General features: G+C 36.8%; 1 protein-coding gene and 1 long non-coding RNA gene across 2 annotated transcripts; one reads left to right on the top strand and one right to left on the bottom strand.

Moving 5' to 3' along the window:
• Positions 1-1108: 1108 nt before the first annotated feature.
• On the bottom strand, positions 1109-4077 carry LOC132617200 (uncharacterized). The gene is made up of 2 exons (XR_009573654.1): positions 3917-4077; positions 1109-3418 (listed from the first exon to the last, which is right to left on the bottom strand). It is a non-coding gene; the product is annotated as an uncharacterized LOC132617200 (long non-coding RNA).
• Positions 4078-12957: 8880 nt separating this feature from the next.
• Positions 12958-15108, top strand: LOC132617137 (photosystem I chlorophyll a/b-binding protein 5, chloroplastic). Its single transcript, XM_060332064.1, has 6 exons — positions 12958-13228; positions 13753-13885; positions 13990-14102; positions 14198-14302; positions 14617-14705; positions 14779-15108. Exons 1-6 carry the CDS (start codon positions 13014-13016, stop codon positions 14919-14921), a joined length of 798 nt encoding a protein of 265 aa, XP_060188047.1. The 5' UTR covers positions 12958-13013; the 3' UTR covers positions 14922-15108.
• The last annotated feature ends 5850 nt before the right edge of the window (positions 15109-20958 follow it).

Here is a 20958-nt window from a genome sequence, read left to right on the forward strand (position 1 = left end):
TAGTGGAAACTCATTTCCTAAACTCTTATGCGAGCGGTTTGTGTTATGACATGGTTTGGTATGGTACGAGATGTGTCTTCTTGATCCCGAAGCATAACTAAGTTCAGTTCCAGTTATGACTTGAAGTTTCAGTTATGTGGGTTGTAATTAAGACCCGGCTATTATGCCATATTCTTAGAAGGATGGGAGTGATAATGCAAGGGACCGCGTGATCCCCATGTTCTCAGTGTTTAGTTACTCGATGTTATACCCCATCAGAGTCGCCAAGCTGTTATACCCCATTTAAACGGGTTAAATTAGGAGTACAACATATTGGTGATTCCTATTTTGCAATATTTTAAGGAGTCGCCACCTAATTGATTTTAAGGTGAATTAGGGCACCTAATTTATTAACTAAGGTAAAGCTAACTAAACCTCCGTTAATGGTCTGCTTAATTTTCAATTCTAGGTAAGGGTTCTAATTATCCTAAAGGGAAGGGGTTAGGCATCCTCTAGGATCCGTTAACTACAGTTTACCAGTAAAACTTAGGTTAATTAATTAAGGCTAAATATAGGGTTTAAATTTTAGAAAATGGCTTACAACCATTGCTAAAGTTTTAAAGGAAAATAATGTTAGTTAAAATAAGATTTACAATAATATAATAATTTGTATAAAGAAGAACTTTAAAGGTTATTTTAAAATAAGACTTATAGAGTTTTTTTAGAGAGAGAATATTAATAATGCTATTTAAATAGGACTTGTAGAATAATTTGCACAAAAGAGACTTCAAATGCTATAAACTATAAACATTGCTAAAAAATTCTATTGATTAGATATGCTTTGTTTAATCTAAACTTTTTTTTTTTATATAAATAGAATGCAAAGGGTGGTGAATTTTCTTTCTATTTTCCTAACTTTATTTAACTAGGCTTGGCTAAAATATGTATGGTTGAATGAATCTTGGAAACAATGTTATGAAATATACTTAAGTTATTATTTGCATATTAGTGACGTCTTGAAATTTTTAAGATAGTAAGTATAAATCATGACTCTCTTTAGCTTAAATATATAATCATGTCATTTTGCAAATCAATTATTCCAAATAAAATAAATATTAGACATTGTAAATAGTTTTAATCATGGAAAGAAGATAATAAACTTATGGAATTAATTGTTAGTCTTCCCTAAACTAACTACCCATTTAAAAACTACTAATTCATTAGGATTTATCTAAATTAAGAAAACAAAACAAACAAAGAGTTAGTTGCAATACAAATTAAATGCATGAAAAGAGTAAAATGGAGGAATAAATAAGTGAAATGGGTTCAGCCCATTCTTAGGGACTGTTGCTGCGTTCCATTTGCTACTTGGCTTTGGCCCAGTAAATTTTTATATGTGGCTGCTGCTGTTGGACTTCGGCCCAGAGAATGACTCGATAATATTATGTTGGGCTTTTAGCCCAACAATGAATGTGGAAGACGAGTCTCTCGGACTCGTATGCGAGGTTCATGCAAAAAAAAAATGAAAGAAAAAGGATTAGTACAATGAGGATTTGCAAGACCCATTCCTCAAATAAATGTAAAAAAAAAGAAAGCAAATAGCCGTAACACAATGAAGCCACCACGTGAATAATAAACAAAAGTAGAACCTTGTCATGCCAACTTAATAGAGCAATCTCAACAGACAAATGATTTATATATATACATTGTGTATATTTAATATACACATATATAATTCACGGACAAAATGGTGGATGGTGCACACATATATATCACTGGGCCTTCGCAGCCCAGCAGGGGAATATGGTAAAAAAATGACATTTCAGCCCAGTGGCCATGAGGCGACTTAACAAGGTCAACAACACGACTCAAACTAGATTTCACATACTTAAGTCTTTCCCCACAATGTCATCTACTTAGCACGAGGGCCTTCATCATGGACATAGATTTGAACAGGAACGACCACGAGACCATACACTAAACAGATGAGAGACTAGAACTTAAACTTCTCCCTCATTTAGCAGCCCGGTTTGAAACTACACCATAAGAAATCAACTAGCACGACAAACACTAACTAAAATATGGCAAAGAGGCATACAAATTATTCTTTCCTTTTTTCAAAATTAAAACTAAAGAATGGTAGGCTGATCACTGTCCCAAAAGTAAAAATAAAAGCATGCTTCATCGATTAACTAGAGGAAGGGGATATCACATTTCACCGAATGATAACTGAAAAATAGGGAGCTTAAACTATTCGGGCAGAAGCCTTAACACTGAACATGGACAGAGTCGGCTATTCTTATGGTATTTAGAAAGCCAGGATGAGTTTAAATAGGAAAAAAAATAGTTTAGAAGTTTGGCATTTGGTCATTTTCACAAAAAAAAAAAAAGATCTTCAAGCACTTCTGCTGATCGCTTTTAAGAAATACAACTCATTCTTTTCAGGAAACTACTCAAGTTAAAACAACCCCGACCATTTGAACAAACCAAAGTTTGAGGGAAGATGACAGTTTCATTCTAGGACTGGCTGCTACTTCATAATGGTCAAAAACTAATCGAAGCTTGATTAAGTCAGTTAGTAGACATGCTTTAACAGAACGAAACTAACGCGACTGAATCCGAACATCTATCACCCAAATATTCACAAGAAACAACTCCAAAGACATCAAAACCAATCTAGATGACTCAGATCTTACTAACATTCAAGCATATAGGATCATGTTCACAACTTAACATTCATCTACCATTACTTCTTAACCAAATTTCAAGTTTAAATTTAAATGAGACAAGAACACAACACACTTTATCTAACTAGCAAATCCCTTTGCAAAACAGATCTTATACTAGTCACATGATGGCTCAAAACCCCTTTAAATATCATTAATCCAACCTACATAAATTACCAGTAATGTATAAACCACTAATGACCATTAGGCATGCATCACACTCTGCATTAATGAATTTTTATAGCACAGATAGAGCTATACAGGAGAGATACTATCTAAACATGGTCCAAGAGCTATTGATATCATATTCTTAGCATAATAGGGGTGGATTCATTAAGAAAATAGTAGAGAGGTGCAGCTAAACAAGACTTTAAACTAATAAACATGCTGAACAGGAGCTAAAACAGGCATAATGCTGATTAAACTAATTATTTGGCATGCTTGATTCAAAAACCTAAACTGATAATAACATATAAACAAGAATTCAAATGCTTTTTAAACATGACTAAACTTAGCAATTAGGACGACATAACCAAACAAGACTAACACTTAACACATATCATAACTAATCAACTTTAGTGCAGATAAGCAAAAAAAAAAAAAACTAACAATATACTAAAGGAGGGAAATAGGATGACCTTCTTCGGGTGCAGCGAAGTGGGGCTCGAGCTTCCGATATACCTCGAAACACTTCGAATTCTCCGAGTTAGTATCTCCTCGGACCCAAACAGAATCAAGGGGCAAAAACAAAAAATGACTTGGATTTTTGACTCGATATCAAACGATATTACGACTGCTAAAATAAACTAATCTTTCTAGGGAATTTTCAGGCGGCTTAAACTTATGCTTTGTTTAGAGGGGATTTTGCGACTGAAAGACTTGCTTAAGTTTTAGGGGGGATTTCTGCGGCTGGAAAAAACTTGCCTTCAACAAAACTAGAAACGATTATTTATAGGGGGGGGGGGGGGGGGGGGGGGAACCTAGGGTTTTCTGGGGTTTTAATAAAAATGGGTGGGCTTTTGAAAATCAAATCTTTTCCAGTCAACGCGAGGAGGTCGTTGAATCGGAAACAACAGAGAAAGACAATAAAACCATTAAAACCCTTCGTACCCAAAAATAAAAAGGAACGATTCGAAATCACAACTTGACAAAAACCCATCAAAGTTGTTTCAGATGCGAGCAGAAAGAAAGAGGAAGAAAACAAGTTTTACCTGCTTCAACGGTATGGAAATCTGAAGGAGAAGGACAAGATCATTAATTCCTAACTTCAAATGGCCACGCGTGACCTGTGTTCAACGAAAGGGTTCTGTGCCTTTTCCATTTTTTTCTAAAGAGGAGAAATAGAGAGAGAGGAAAGAAAGAGAAACGGAGGCGCGGCTGAGTGAGAAAGAGATAGGGTCGGTTTGTGAAATAAAATGAATGGACCGAGGCGGGTCGAATTAATGGACCGGGTATTGGGCTGGTGGCTTATGGGCTGGTTGTTTAAAATAAGTAGTAGGATGAATAATATGTGGGCTGGGCGAATTAATTTTAAAAATAGGCCAACCGGGTTGTTGATTAAAAGTATGGGCTAGTCATTAATAGACTGGTCTAAAAAGGTTTGTGGATTAAAATATGGGGCTTTCTAAAATTGAATAAACGACCTTCCGCTAACGTGTGCCAAAATATTATTAAATATAGAAACACGTAATTATTAGTGCTCAGATAAAGACAAAATTATATGACGTTGTAATAGCCGTGCCATAATATTTTTTTGAAAGTCAACAATAAACAAATGTTGTTATTTAATTATGCGAAGATAAATTCAATGCACGTGCATAGGCTGGTAAAAACGCTGAAATGATAAGAAATGCTAATTATAATAATATTGGTGACAACAATAAATAACAATAATGATAGTAATAATAATAATAATTATGATAATAATAACAATAATAATAGTAATAATAACAATAATAATAATAGTAATAATAACAATAATAATAATAACAATAATAATAACAATAATAATGGTAGTAGTAACGGTAATAAAATAAAAGAAAATAACAGATGTGACTATAACAGGATAATGAAATACCGGTATTTAAGAAGCGAATAATTATAGTGAAATATCAACAGTTATTTCTTAAATTTTCCAAAATCTAGAAATGTAAATAAACATTTAGGGAAGGCGGGACAAAATTGGGTGTCAACACTCGAAAGTCGCAGAAGTGCATTTATTGGTTAACAAGAATTATTTGCTCGAGGTGTGGTTGGTTTGGGAAAGTTTCTACATCGTCAAGTGTATTATGATGGTTTGTGTGGCATGCGTGTATCTACCGCAAGTAGATGGTTCGGCAATGGCAGAGTACAGATGTCACTATATGGAAACAAATGCTCGGAAGGGATTGCTAGTTTTGCCAAAGGTGTAGTGATCGTGTGTAATAAAGAGGAGAACTCGAGAATAAGAAAATGAAGGACGACATTTGTGGGAAACATGTAGCGAAGTAAGATCTCTTAAGGTATTGTGGTATGAATAATTTCATGTTAATGGGGCGGAGGCGTAAGGAAAAGGATTTTGACAGATTAATCTCACCTATTAGGAAGGGAACAATTGGTACCTAATATGCTAGTCATATTAAGGTTGCAAGTTGTACGAGAGTGGATTGTGTATTCGGTTGTGAGCAAAGTTAAGTTGGGTTTCGACATGACTATATGGTAGTGGTTTGTGGGTTCTTTCAGGAAGGTGATCATCAGTTTTAGATCTGGAAGAGATGTTACTTGTGACGAATGGAGACTAAAGGTGTTGGGCAGCTGTGGTACTAGTCCCTCAGTAAAGGGTATGTTCACCGTTTCTTCATGTTTGGAGGAATGATAAAGGTATCATGGAATCGATGGCTAGTTGATTCAAGGGTAATGTTAAGGTCATGCAAGGTAGAATGGACATAAGGGCTCAATGCTGAGTTGTTATGTTTGGTTATGCCGTGAGCAAGAGAGTGATTAATTAAATGACTTAGTAATGGTTAAGTATAAAGTTTTTAGTACTCAAGGAACTGTTGAGCGATAGTCGGATTTCGAGTTGAGGCATGTCAAAAACAAGGAAACATTCTGGTGTCTGGTGCCCACCGCAATGTCACCAGGATAGCGGTAGCAGACCCGCTGTAGCGGAGGTTCTACCGCTGCAGTAAACCCGCGGTGGCGGAGGTCCGACTGCTGCAGCGGATAACAGGCAGTTTTCTTCTTACTTTCTAATTTAAAACCCTTATCACTTCCCTTCATCATTCTCTAAGCATACTTGGGTTTCAAGTGGACTTGATAATATTTTACCGAGAGTAGCTACTCGGACAGATATAATGGGTTACGTCGGTACTTGTAATGATTTGAGGAGGTTCTATGGTTGCGAGAGGTCTTTAGAATGATCAGATGGATTCCTACGAGCTTGGCTCGGCGAGGTATCTAGTGTTATGTTCCTGTATTGTGATTTGAAGGTCTAAAAAGATTTGGAACTAGCTAAGTCGGCAGTAAGTGAGATCAGTTTTGATGGAATTGCGTAGAGCTCTTAGATGGAGCAAGGATTCTTTTCTGGCAAGAGTAAGTCATGGTTTCGAACTTGTTGGTGCGTGTTTATGTGTTTCTAAGAAATCGTGGTGCGAAAAACGGCTCTAGGGATGAAAGAAAGGTTAGCGGAATCAGATTATTTTATCGGTTCAGAGTGGGCTATGATTGTGTCTATATCTAAAGTCATGTGCTGTCCTGAGAAATGTTGTGGGACCTATTGATCACGTTCAGAGGTATGGCTATATTGAAACAGAGAATTTCAGCAAAAACAGTTCTTGTATTCGGAGGTCAGTTGTGAGAAAATTTGAGGTGTGGGGAATACGGGCAATTGGATCCTTGAGCTGGAAAAACAAAGTTTGAGTGATAAGGTGAACGGGCAGTGTTTTAGCGCACTTATTACCGTAGAGGCTTCCGACTGGTTATAATACATATCCTGAGGTCACCGTCAGCCTTCGTACTCCCCTTCTTCATTCGAGGACGAGCGATTGGTAAATTGGTAGCAAATGTAACAACATGTTTGGTCATTATAGTGTTTTGATCCATTTACCCTTGTTGACCCTTTCCGGAGTCCTGTTAGTATGACTTATGACTTAGTGAAGTCATTGATTTGATTCCTGAAAGGTTGAGTGTGATTTGAGTTATTGGTAGAGGAACTAGTTAAGTTAAAGAGATAGAGTTGAGCACGGTCAGCATCTGGGTAAGATGATCCGGTGTCAATGTTTTTAAAGATCCAACAAGTTTGTATGATGATTTTAGACTTGTCCACAAGTTTGGGTGGGGTTCTGAAGAGCTTCAGATGGATTTGGGTTTTGGCGCGCTCAAAAGTTTGGGTGGGGTTCTGAAGATGTTTACTAAAGATGTTTACTGACATAGGGATTATTCATCAAAAGTCATGTCCCTAGACTCCACAGTAAAATGGAGTGGCTCAAATAAAACATAGACATATATTTGAAACAACTGGAGCTATAAGATTTCAACTCCATATCCCTATCAGATTTTGGGGACGTTGTGTGCAAGCTGTAGTATATATGTTATTAATTGATTACCATATAATGTGATTGGTAACATGTCTCCTTATGAGAAGTTAAATCAAAAAATACTTTCTCTTCTGCATCTAAGAGTGTTGGGATTTTTATGCTTTACCAAATTACTACATCAAACAGATAAATTACAATCTAGTAGCAGTATGTTGTTTACATGGGCTACTTTGAAACTCAAAAGGGATATCCTATATGGTGTCAATAACAAATGCTTCTTTGTGCATAGAGAAGTAATATTTAAGGAGGACATATTTTACTAAACTCACTACTAGTTCTGTCACATTATTTCCTCCCCCAGATCTATCATTGAAAATACTACTATATATATACCTTTGTCTACTAATCATGGTTCAAGTATAGCACAGATATCACCAAGAAATGAAGGTGGGACAAGTACATCATGTGAAGAAGAAATTGTACAAGAAACTGATAGTAGTCAACCATTCAGTACACAACTTGATATACAACTCGGAGAACAAATAACAATTGAAGCTCAAAATAATACAGTAACAACCAACCAGGAAGTCTACCAGAGGCAAACATTCACCATGTTGGATGAAGGAGTTTGTATCTTTAAATGTTCGTGATGGCATTCCGTATGCACTGTCTAAATACATTGCTTATGATCATTTCAGCTGTATCAAATATTACTGAACCTACTACATATGCAGAAGTAATTAAAGATACAAGGTGGGTTGAGCCTATGAAAGCACAAGTAGATGGACTTGAACAAAACAATACTTGGAAGATAGTTTCACTACGGAAGGGAAAGTACCAATTGGCCGCAAATGAATATTCAAAATCAAGTATAAAGCCAGTGGAGAAATAGAAAGATATAAAGCAAGGTTGGTGGCAAAAGGATACAGTCAACAGGAAGGGTTGAATTACCAAGAAACCTTCAGTTTAGTGGTAAAGATTGTAACAGTTAGGACTGTGATGGCTATAGAAGCTACTAGAAAGTTGCATATACGTCAAATGGATGTGTATAATGGCTTTCTTCAAGGATATTTATATGATAAGATCTACATGGACTTGCCACAAGGATTTAAAAGTCAGGGGGCCACTAAGCAAGTTTGCATACTCACTGAATCATTTATATGGACTGAAACATGCCCCAAGGAAATTGAATGCAAAATTAGTTGAAGCTCTTCTCAGATTCAAGTTTATTCAAAATCAATATGATCATTCATAATATACAAAGAAGACAGACAAAGGGTTCATAGCCATTCTAGTGTATGTTGATGATATGCTAATAACTGGAGTCAACTTAGAGTCAATAATTGAAACAAAATCATCATTGCAAAAAGCATTCAAAATGAAAGATCTAGGGAAATTGCAGTACTTTCTTGGGATTGAATTTCCAAGATCAGAAAAGGAAATTCTAATGTAGCAGAATAAATATGCATTAGAGTTAATATCAGAATATGGACTAAGTCATGCTAAATCAGCTGCAACACCTATGGACACTAATATCAAATTGACCACTAGAGAGTATGATCAACACATCAAGAAAACCAACAGTAAGCAGAATGGATAACATAGGCTAAGAAATAGGTTACTTAGAAGAAGAATTGATAAAGGACAAAAGAGCCTATCAAAGACTAACACGGAAACTATTATATTTAACGGTTACAAGACTTGATATAGCCTATAGTGTGCAGACATTGAGTCAGTTTCTCCAACAACCTAAAAGCTGCATTGAGAATTGTTAGGTATATCAAGGCACATCCAAGACAAGGAGTTTTGCTATCCAGTAATAAGAAAGATACAATCACAACATTTTGCGATGCTTATTAGGAAGCATGCTCATTTCCAAGGAAATCAATGACAAGATTCTTAATAAAACTAGGTGATTCCTTAGTTTGTTGAAAGTCTAAAAAACAAACAACCATTTAAAGAATCTTAGTAGAAGTTGACTACAGAAGCATTGCCACTACAGTGTTAGTGTTAACTTAGTTAACTGGACTAATTAAAGACTTAGGTGTTCAAATACAATTACCAGTGAGTATACATTGTGACAGAAAAGCAGATATTCAGATAGCAGTCAATCCAATATTTCATGAGAGGAAAAATCATATCGAAATTGATTACCATTTTTCAAGAGAGAAATCCAACAAGGACTGATCAAGATTGAATACGTTCGCACAACTAACAGCCTGCAGATCTTCTTACAAAGGGATTGAATAGATTTTAACATGAGTATGTTATATCCAATCTAGGATTGCTTAATATTATTATGCCACCTAACTTGAGGAAGAGTGCTGACGAAAGTAGTAAAATAGGCTAGAAGGGCATTTTAGTCATTTCTGTAACTTAGTTAGTTAAGGATTACCTATAAATAGGACACTTCGGTGTAATCACAATAAACAAGAAATAAACATTCTCTCTCTTACGCTTACTTTCTCTTCTCTTTCTCATCTTCATAGTAGTATCCCATTGATGAATCCTTAAACAATTTCATTGGTAATGAGCTCCAAATTTTATCTCGTGAGGATGGTATATATTCATGCAATGATGCCAATGTGCTTCTCTTATTCTGATGATCACATCGGGTGAATGATCATGACATGTTATGAGTTGACAAGGCGGCAAGTGGATATAAGCTCATGTTCTTGCTCAGGGTGACATAGTTTTTGTGAAGAAAGATTTAGAAATAAGGATTATTGGTACTTACTATAACACTAATTTGTTAGGGGAAGGCATAACGTTTTACTTTATATTAATAATAATTGAGTCAAAAAGAATTGTTACAAAGAAAATGTTACACCTCGTGTTTTCGTGCGTTATCATATCGTAAGGTGGCTAACATGCTAAGAAGTCAATGTTTTGAGGTGTTTAAATAGTATGATAGTCATATGTTAAGTTTGAAGTCAAACGAGTTGTGATACGAAAGTCGACAAAGGTCGTCGCAAGTTACATTTGTAAATTCCACTGAAATTTGGGTAAGATGTTGAAAAGTTTTTTTCTCTCAATCTACTTGGGATTACGGAGTGTTCTACCTATCAAATCAACGCTCTACGAGTCTAGTTTCCAACGCATTTAACTGTTTGTCGAAACAACATCGGAGTAGAGATATATACGCATTTCCGACCAGGGATGCAAACTGCCGCGGGAACAGTGTGCTAGGTCGGTGGCTTTATTTTGCCCAGGTATAAATAGATGCCTTGGGACGAATTTTTCTCCATTTCTTCACCTTGAAAGACCATAGAAACCCTAGGAAAACCTCTCTAATCATCTTCCCTCAATTATAAACACACCTAAGGGAAAATCAAACAACCTCAATGTAACGAACAACATGGCAACTTCGAAGTTGTGATTTCTTCAATATTTCACCTTTCGGAGGAAAACCTTGCTTTGAAGTAATTTGGGGTTTGAAGTTATTTTCATGATCTAAGGTATATTTTTACCCCCTTTTGATTTCTTTGAACTTCTACAAGTAATTAATCCTATGAATTGGTTGAAAATTTCATAAGATATGTTCTTGCCATTCCTTAAGAAGCTCTTGTGAACATAGTTTGATTGTTGAGCTATTTTGTATGGTTTTGGTGTGTTGTTTGAATCTGTGGGAATATGGATAGGATCGTATTGATGAGGAAGAGTAGGAAAGTAGAATTTGGTAGTGTTTTGCGGGGAAATTGAGCTACAAAAGAGCCTACGAACTAATGCTCGCGAGTTGCTCGCTTAAATGTCTAAATGAAGATTTTCATGAGCTATGAACATGATTTTGATCTTGAATAGTTTGTTTTGTGTAGTAAGTCGTTCATAAGGTATTCAAGGACCCGGAAGACGCGTATAACTCCATCAACGAGGTACGTAGGGCTTTCTCTATATCTTTCGGCATGACCAGAACTCGAATGAACGTTTATTGAATTGTTTCGTCGAATTCAAATTGATAAATATGATTAAATCTGCCCTTTTCTCATGAATAACTCACATCGAAGAATATTTAAGTATTCTCATCTTTCCTTGTTCGTCGCTCAAGAGAACTAGGATTCTTTTGTTCGTTCTTTCTCCGATGTTCATACTGATCATGGCTACTACTAGCTTGAACATGATGTCTACTTCAAATAAATCCCTAAAACGTAACTTTCATGTTTCTTGTGCTGGTTGTCTCATAATTGGAAACCAAAGAACGTATCGACAATAATGATAGTCGGAGGATAACGACAATAGGTCACTCAGACTCTTTGTATGATATCTCTTTTGAGGTCAGTCTTGCATTGCACTTATATATGTATTTATTTTCATTACCGAGTCGCGCTATAGTCGGCTAGGTAGGCACTTATATGTGCACCTAGACATGTTTCTTTCTTTACCGAGCCGTGTTATAGGCAGTCGGGTAGGCACATAACTGTGCATCGCCACTGATCAGTTGGGCAGAGAGGATGTTGTGATGATGAGCTCACCCCTCAGAGGGATATATTATTGTTATATGGTATGATATATGCCTCCACAATGAGGAATGATTTTACGAGCATACATTTACATTTATGTTATGGTTATGGTTACCTTCAGTGGCCTTGAACAGAGTTTCAAGTTGTTTCTAAATCCCTTCTCACATTATTTACATTAGTTGTGCTTGCGCTTATCGCCCTACATATTCGGTACCTATTTCATACTGACGCCCCTTTGTGCACTGTGTTCATGCCCCGAGGTGCTGATAGACAGGCCGACGCTCCTTCGCAGTAGGACACCGAGATCAGCGATTGAGTGTCGCACTCCACTTCTTCGGAGTTGCTGGTTCTAAGTCCATAGGTACAGTGCATATGTATATGTATAGTTTTGGGATATGTCTGGGCCCTGTCCTGACCTGTTGATATTGTGTTACTCTTTTAGAGGCTTGCAGACCAGTTGTCAGTGTATATATGTTTTGCTTGGCCTTGTCGGTCCCCCTGTACAGTTGGCATGACCATGATATAGCCTTGTTGGCCTTAGCTATATATATATATATATAGGTTGTTGTTGGGTTCTTCTGCGTGCAGGTTGATACATTTGGTTCTTGTTAGTGTCATATAGCGGCCTTGTCGGCCCATTATTCATATTACATGTCACAGATGCCATGGTTGGTTCGCTCGGGCCTTCGGATGCCGAGTGCGGGCCACACCCCCCCCCCCCCCCCAAGGTTGGGGTGTGATAGAAAATTAAAATAAGGGAGGTAAACAAACTATTATTAACTACAATGAAAGTCAGTGTCACAAAACCAAACTTGAGAGGAGGTTTATGAAATTATCCTTATAGATTTTTAGTTATAATGACTTGGTAGATCTAACTTGAGTGACTTTGTTGATGTAAACTAAAGATAAATGACTTTGTTATATATGCTTGGATGACCATATAAGATAATCTCCCCTCAAAGTAGTGAATTTTATTGCAATAATAGATTGGTATATTCATTGGAATCATGATCTTAGAAATTGTAGGGGTTGGCATTTTCTCTGGTCAATTGCTATATTCCCCGTCTCTTTTAACAACGAACCAATTTACGTGAAAGCACAACAATCCGTCACTTAATAGCTGATTAAAGGCTATGAGGCCAATTCAAACACCTTGAGAAAAAATTGTTTTATTTCATCAAACATGTGACATAGAAGAAAAGGGTTAAGTGGGCCCCCTCCTATCTTATTTGTAACGCTGCAAAGCTAACTTTTGGATATTATCTGTACTATGGACCTTTGCTTACTCCCCCGTGACCAATTGATCAGTTTGTTATTGGAAGTTGATAGAATAAGATATGGACATTACAGTGGGGAGAAGTTTCCAAATTCTGGCATTCTATGGTTCATCTTTCCATGGAAAGAGTATATGTAAAACTTCTGTTGCTTTGAAAGGCACTAATTGGACTGCTAGAACAGGACATTCTCTAAGGCCATGCACAACTGTGGTTCAAGCTCAACAAAGGCCAACATGGCTTCCTGGGCTTGACCCTCCACCTTATCTTGATGGAACGTAAGCTCCTTGCAATTGGATAAATATTAGCTTCTTTTTTTTATTTGTTTAACCGTCTAGTATTCATTGCTTACTCGCCCGACTAATTTCATGCTACGTAGGGCCCACTAAAGGGAGGGCGCTCCTTTACTAGGAGCTTTGTTGGAAATTGATTCAGTTACTGTAGTAATTTTTTAGCATAATAAGTTGGTTAGTTTTAGGATGAATCTAGTTTTTTGAATTTTAAATTTCTATTAGGTTGTTTTAGTTTGTTGAGATATTGTAGCTTTTTTGAATTATTGTTATGAAGATTTTCTGGAGATTATGTTTTCAAGTTGGCTATTTAAAGCCTTTTTATGTTTAGTAAAATTATTGAGAGACACTTTTAACAATCTTCCAATGGTTTTTGCTGCCCCATCTTTTAAAAACCCAGCAAGCTTTGTCATTCTTAGCCTTGAACCCAAAGAGATCACCAATTTATTCGACCGGCTATGAGATATGAATTTTCGTACCTTAGTGGCTGATACTTTTTAGTTCTTCTATAGTCTTGCTGGAGATTTTGGTTTTGATCCACTAGGACTTGGAGAGGATCCTGAAAGTTTGAGATGGTATGTACAAGCAGAACTTGTTCATGCCCGCTTCGCCATGGCTGGGGTTGCTGGAATTCTTTTAACTGATGTAAGTCATCTAATACTTCTAGATATGTCAAAGTTTTAAAAAAAAAATTCACTTGGAAAATGTCACACTGTAGCTTAACATTTCTGGTTGGATTTTCTTTTTAGTTGCTTCGTGTGACGGGAATAAGGGACTTGCCAGTGTGGTATGAAGCAGGAGCTACAAAATTTAATATTGCCAGCACAAGAACTCTGCTCATTATTCAACTATTATTAATGGGGTAAAATGTTTAACCTGTTAGCACAATGTTGATTCTGGACAATCTATATAATATCCCCAGTAACTTTCCCTCTATCTGATTTCTTTTTTGTACAGGTTCGTTGAAACAAAAAGGTACATGGATTTTCTTAATCCTGGCTCTCAAGCAAAGACTGGATCTTTTTTTGGACTAGAAGCCGCACTGGAAGGCCTTGAACCGGGGTAAATTACATATTCTTGTTTGCCTAAAAATGGTATCCATATACTAAAAGGGCTTATCCCGTGCACCCTTGTTAGTGCGGGAGTAGAGAAGGCATGATATAGATGGATCCAGGCAGCTTCTATGGTTTCAACTAAACCCATTGTTTTCTGTTCAAATTACGTATACAGATGCTAAATTAAGATGTATATACATATAATAAGCGTACATTTATTCTGGATTCTCATTCTGAATGCATAGACTTTAGATTTTGGATTCACCTCTGAGCGTGCTTATGCTCCTACTAAGCATAGCCGAAATCTTTGACGTTTAGCAGATATCCTGGTGGCCCTATATTGAATCCTCTTGGAATTGCAAAAGATATCAAGAATGCTAAAGACTGGAAGCTGAAAGAGATTAAAAACGGTTTGTTAAGATGCATCATTCTTTTAGTGCTTTCAAGTCTTGTCCAATATTTATACTTCCCTCTGTTTTGTAGGACGGCTAGCTATGGTGGCTATGCTGGGTATCTTCGTCCAGGCTTCTGTTACTCATGTTGGTCCTATCGACAATCTGATCGAGCATCTCTCCAATCCATGGCACAAAACAATTCTTCAAACTATTGCTACATCGAGTTCTTGATTGTTGGAGTTTCTTTAAAACATGGCATACTTAAATGTATTCATACAAAGGCCACTCAGTAAAGCAAGCAACCTTGTATAAGAAACTTCTGTGTATCAATCATGTCCTTCCATTTCTGACAATATAATAGTAGGACATGTAGAGAGCAATGGTCAATGGAGGAAATAATACGCTAGCATATGGGATAGAGGATGGTATCATATGGTTTAAACACAAAGATCAAATGCTGGCTGATCTAAGGATGATCTTTAGGCCACGTCAAGGAGAACTATTATCCGAGTCCGGAACCAAAATGACCCCAAAAAAGACCATTTAAACCAAAATACACTAACAAAAAAAAGTTACCATAGTACCTTTAACGAAGTAATTTACTGTGTTAAGGACTTAACCGTAACGGCAGGGTTAAGTCCTTTAACGCAATAAATTACTACGTTAAAGGAGCCCCCCCCCCCCCCCCCCCCCCCCCTTTTTTTTTTTTCTTTTGGTTAAACTCCTCTTTCTTTACACTTTTTTACATACTTTAGTCATAGATTAATCATGCTTCGGGACTCCAAAACTTCAATATTTTATATAGAACCCTACTTATTTTTGTGCGATTAATAAGGTAGGCTCAATACATCAAGGATAAGCAAAACTTTGGATTGTGGTTTTAGTGGTTGAAAAGTGTTCGAACTCCATTTTTGTTTGAAGACTTGGTGTCATTAGCTTTAAGTTATTTATGTTTTAGGGTTTAGATTTAAGCGTGCTTTTTTTTTTTAGTCAAAATTGCATCATTCATACCAATCTTAAAATATTAAATTGCGTCATTCATAACAATATGAAAATACTTAAACTTGTTCATTAATAACAAACCGAAAGTAGTAAATATACAATCATCAAAGAAAGAAAAAACTTAAAATACATTCATCAATTCATGCCCTTGAGTTGATCTTCTGCCACCACCACTAGATCTGCCACCCCCACGAAAGTTTCCTCCGCCACGAGTGGTACTTCCACTGCGAGATGTATTTTGACCACCATGCCGTAAGGGACACTTACGCTTATCATGACCAACATAATTGCAAAATGAGCATTTTCGAGTGCATCTCCCTGGTGGAACATCCATTTCATTAGGAATACGGGAGTATGCTTTCTTTTTTAATTTACGGATAAATGCTTTATTTGCAACCATGGAAATGGATCCGGTGGCCAATAACTCTCACTACCAAGTGGGTAGAACCTTCCAGCATACGTTTTTGCATAATTTTTAACTCTCTATTCCTTAGCCACGTACGTGGAAGCATTCTTTCCCATTGTGATAAAACACTTGAAGGCATGAGAACATGGCATGTGATATGATTGCCACTTGCCATATGTGCATGTTCTTGGAATCTCATAAATTGTGTGGATGTTACCTCATTTACCTTGGTGCACACTTGTTGTGAGTTCAAATATGCGCTCTGCATAGTTGTACTCTATCCGGTCATGTTGCTGAGCCTTAAATTTGTGATACTCGAACAATTGTGAAGGTTTTGGCATCCATTGTAGACCGTCTGCCGCAAGTCCTTTGGCCTCTTTTTATATAGTGACAAACCGCTCCACAACCTGATTAAAAGCCATTCTCACCATTGCGGTGACAGGTAGTCCCCGTGTAAATTTCAACAAGACATTGAATGACTCAGAGTTGTTTGTTGTCAGCATTCCCCATCGCCTAGCTACCTTCTTCCTGGTGTAATGTCCATTTCTCTTTATCAATTTTATTCAACCAATGGAAGGCTTCCTCATCCGCCCGCTTAATAATCTCCATCTGCGGGTGAAACTTCTTCTCCTGATGCTCTGTTACAGCCGCTCACATCCAATTGCAAAGTGCTGGGCTTCGATATGCCTTTTGAAAGTTTGCCTTCAAATGCCTTAAACAATAACGATGGTAGGCAAAGGGCGGCTGCCACCTATGCAAATTAAACATATTGCTCAATATGCCGGCATTTCTGTCTGATATAACACATATGCCCATACTATCCTTAATAACGTGTTGCCTCAAGTAGTTCAAAAACATAGTCCATGTATTAGTGCTCTCATTAGCTGTAATTGCAAAAGCTAGAGGGAATATAGATCCATTTGCATCTATTCCAACTGCAATTAGCAGTTTTACGTCATATATACAGTACATATTTGTTCCATCTATTGATATTACTGGCCAACAATGAGCAAAACCATCAATGCATAGTTTGAATGCCCAAAACACAAACTCAAAAATATTTCCAGGCACACCAGGCTTCGATTTGAGCTTCCATTCAACAACAGTACTACGATTGAAGTATTGTAGAGCCATCATGTATTTCGGTAACGTCCTGAAAGAGCCCTCCCAATTGCCGTAGACTATCTCACGTGCACGCCTATGCCCAAGATACGCCTTCTGCCTACTAACGGTTTTGCGATATACTTTCAGGATGGCTGTAATACAATCTTTAATGTGCCTGGATAAGTTCAAATATCAACATATAGCAACGAGGAACATCGTATTAACATCAAAATTAAAATAAATTTAGGTGAATGGGATACCTTCGGCTTTTTGCAATGTCGCCAACTAACACAGCAGCAATCATATTGGTACCTAGATTGGAATGATCATCTGGGAGGTCACCCGTATCACAAGTGTGCCTTGTGTAGAACTTTGAAATAGTCCAAATCTTTTCAGCAGTCCCCGTACTACGGAGCATCCATTGGCAACCTTGATTTTTTTGCTTGCAGACCAATCGCCAAAGTTTTCTAGTGGAATCGTCAACTTTGAACTCCCTCATCCCCTGGATAAAATAAATATTAACAACCCTTTGCAACGATTTTTTCGAGTTGAAAATCATGCCTTTTTCAATATGAACCTCTGTTTTACAAGATCCACTGGCTCTTTCCACAAACTTCACCGAATATGATCATCATCCCTAGTAAAGACAAAGGCATGGGGCAATCTTGAAGATGATCAAGATAGGGGATCTCATCGGAATGTCACTGAATCGGAGTCGACTCTTGCTGTTGAAATTGGCTTTGCGGCATAGGCGCTTGCTGTTCAAATGGGTACTGTGAATTCAGTTCTTCCTGGTGTGCCGGACTATTCATCATGTCTTGCAACAGTTCTACTTGATATTGAGGATTAGTACCAACCTCAACCTCATCCTTACTTTCTTTGTCTTCACTTTCTTCCACATTAGGTATTTCCTCACTATCACTCGATGATGTCACTATATAATTCGGATAATCCAGACCATCCAGAGCAGGTCTTTGCCTATAATTTGGTGCAACGACCACATTCTCCCAACATAAGAAACTAGAGTATTTTAACTACTAGACATCAAATAATACTATTGATGTTAAAAAAGTAGATGTACTGATAGTAATCAACTGCACCGAAACTTGAGGAAGGACCATCATTTTGAGTAGGTGTATAACCCCTAAAAAATATAATCAACATCATTAGTAGCATTCAAGTAATACACATATGCTACTACACATAATAATAATAATAATAATAATTTACCACTGCCCATCAAATTGCAGACTTAAACTTTCCAGAGGCATTTGACTCCTCAAATGCCTTCATAAGTGTTCATGCCAAGGTAATTGTGTTCATGGGTAGGTTCCGCTTCAGTAACTTCAGCCTGAATTCTAGATGGAGTTGCCTGACGAGGTCTATTTCGGACTTCTCGAGGAGCTATATCTATGACTTCAAGTCGATTAATGGGGACCTTCTGTACGTACATTTAAAGGACGTTTAAAGTTATGCATTCCATATAATCGTAAGGCGCCTTCAAATAATCCGTCAAAGAATCATCGTCTTGAATGTACCATTCTCCATAACTAACTACGCCTTGCGGCGTAAATGATATTGGATATTTTCCAATTATATTTAAATCAAAATCACTGCTACTCACTTGTAGTCTATTATACAAGGCTTGGAGTAGTTTTGAGAATTTTAAGTTAAGGGGAAACTTAACATGGTATTTTGGGGGAGTCATAACGCAAATTATTTTCCTCGAATATAATTTCTCTGTCCCAGAATAAAGAAACATTTTTGGAACATCTTCCATTTTTTGACTAATTTAGGAGTACAAAATGTAAAAGTTGGATGAAACTTAGAGTTTGTGTAAAATACAGAAATTGGATGAAACTTAGAACATCTTCCGTTTGAATATTCAATCAACGCATGCATGCAATTAGTGTCTTGCAGTGTTACGTCAGGTCAAATTAAGTACGGAGTGTTGCATAACGCATGAATTTACTGCGTTACGTCAGTATGGCGCAGCATATTAATGCGTTTTTCTGACACAGAGCAGTAATTTACTGCGTTATGCTAGAATAACACAGTAAATTACAGTGTTATTAATATATAACGCAGGCATAATGTAGTAAATTACTACGCTATCTGCACCCTATGTTGTCAATCGGAGTTGTCATACAGAAAAACGTCATAATTTGAATCTAAAATTTGCGTTTGATGCTAGCGAGCGTTATATAATGTATTTGACGAATAACTACCCACCACACAAAATTGAGTTATTATGTCATTTTTTAACCAATTTGGAGATATTAGTCGTATTACAACGTTCTCTCCAGGAGACGTATTCGACGCAATGGGTAGGACATAGGAATTGGGTGAATATTTTGAATACTCGAATAACCCGAACGATATACAATCAATGATACAACAATATGATGACGGATGAGTGGAATAGGTGTGTTAGGGAGGCTGCAGCACTGGAACAAAACTTGAGGTCACTAGGGCTTAAACGCCCAAAAAGACATGCTATGTCAATGCCTCGTGGCACTCCACAAGAGTTGAATTTTGCTCTTAACTAATTTCGCGAAGAGAACAATTGGATGAAAATACGTTGCCTCAGGGTAAAATATTGTCAACATAGTTACTTCAGATTCAGATCCAAGTGGGATTCAGACTGTGAGATGTCTGTTGACCATGATTCCCCATGATATTATTAATAGTTGTACTGTATTAAATAAAGTTGGTGGGGTCATAGTCATGATCCCACAACCTATTGAGTTCGATACCTATATAAAGAGCCTTTTGCTACTTAGTATCTACTTAAAATTCAATGCCGAATAGTAGAAATATAGATTGGTCGATATTTTTTCCATAGGATTCGAATAGCAGTAGTGATGACAACTCAAATCAAAGCAACTATTCTGGTGATTCCTCAACCGATAACAGTGAATTCGTGCTAGATGATTTCAAGCCTCACCTTTTAATAGAGCGTAATGACGATTTTCGCGAGCTGAAATATTCAGATCCACGTGAATGTTATTGTGGTTTACGTCGAGAATAGGCATATTGATACCGCCAAATCACAACGTCTTGTTCGTGACTTGGAAAATCTCAACGCTCAGATCCCAACAAGGTACTCAATAACCATGCCTCGAATAGGTCCAGAAACATGCGAGCTTGCCATACAAAGGATTAGAAAATAAAATAATATGATGCTAGCAAGACGTTGTAGATTTTACATGCTAAAGTTGGCCGAAAAGCAAGCATCATCAACAAGTAGAGAATTAACATCTACAGAAAAAAAAATGTCTTAAGAAACCCAAAATATTGTTCTGAGGACGATATTAAGGACTTCTATTCTGATGATGATTAAGAATATTGTGATTTTAGTTTTATGTTTAATTTATGATGATGTTGTTAATTTGAAGAATATTAATATGTTTAGTTTTGCATCAACTCAAGGGCATGAATTGATGAATGTATTTTACACTTTTTCTTTCTTTGATGATTGTATTTTTTCTACTTTCGGTTTGTTATTAATGAACAAGTTTAAGTATTTTCATATTGTTATAACTTAAAGCTAATGACATGAAGTCTTAAAAAAAAAATGGAGTTCGAGCACTTTTCAACTACTAAAACGACAATCCGAAGTTTTGCTTATCCTTGATGTATTGAACCTACCTTATTAATCACACAAAAATAAGTAGGGTTCTATATAAAATATTGAAGTTTCGGAATCCCGAAGCATGATTAATCTATGACTAAAGTATGTAAAAAAGTGTAAAG

Source organism: Lycium barbarum, chromosome 11 (genome assembly GCF_019175385.1).
Source record: "Lycium barbarum isolate Lr01 chromosome 11, ASM1917538v2, whole genome shotgun sequence".
NCBI classification, from domain to species: domain Eukaryota; kingdom Viridiplantae; phylum Streptophyta; class Magnoliopsida; order Solanales; family Solanaceae; genus Lycium; species Lycium barbarum.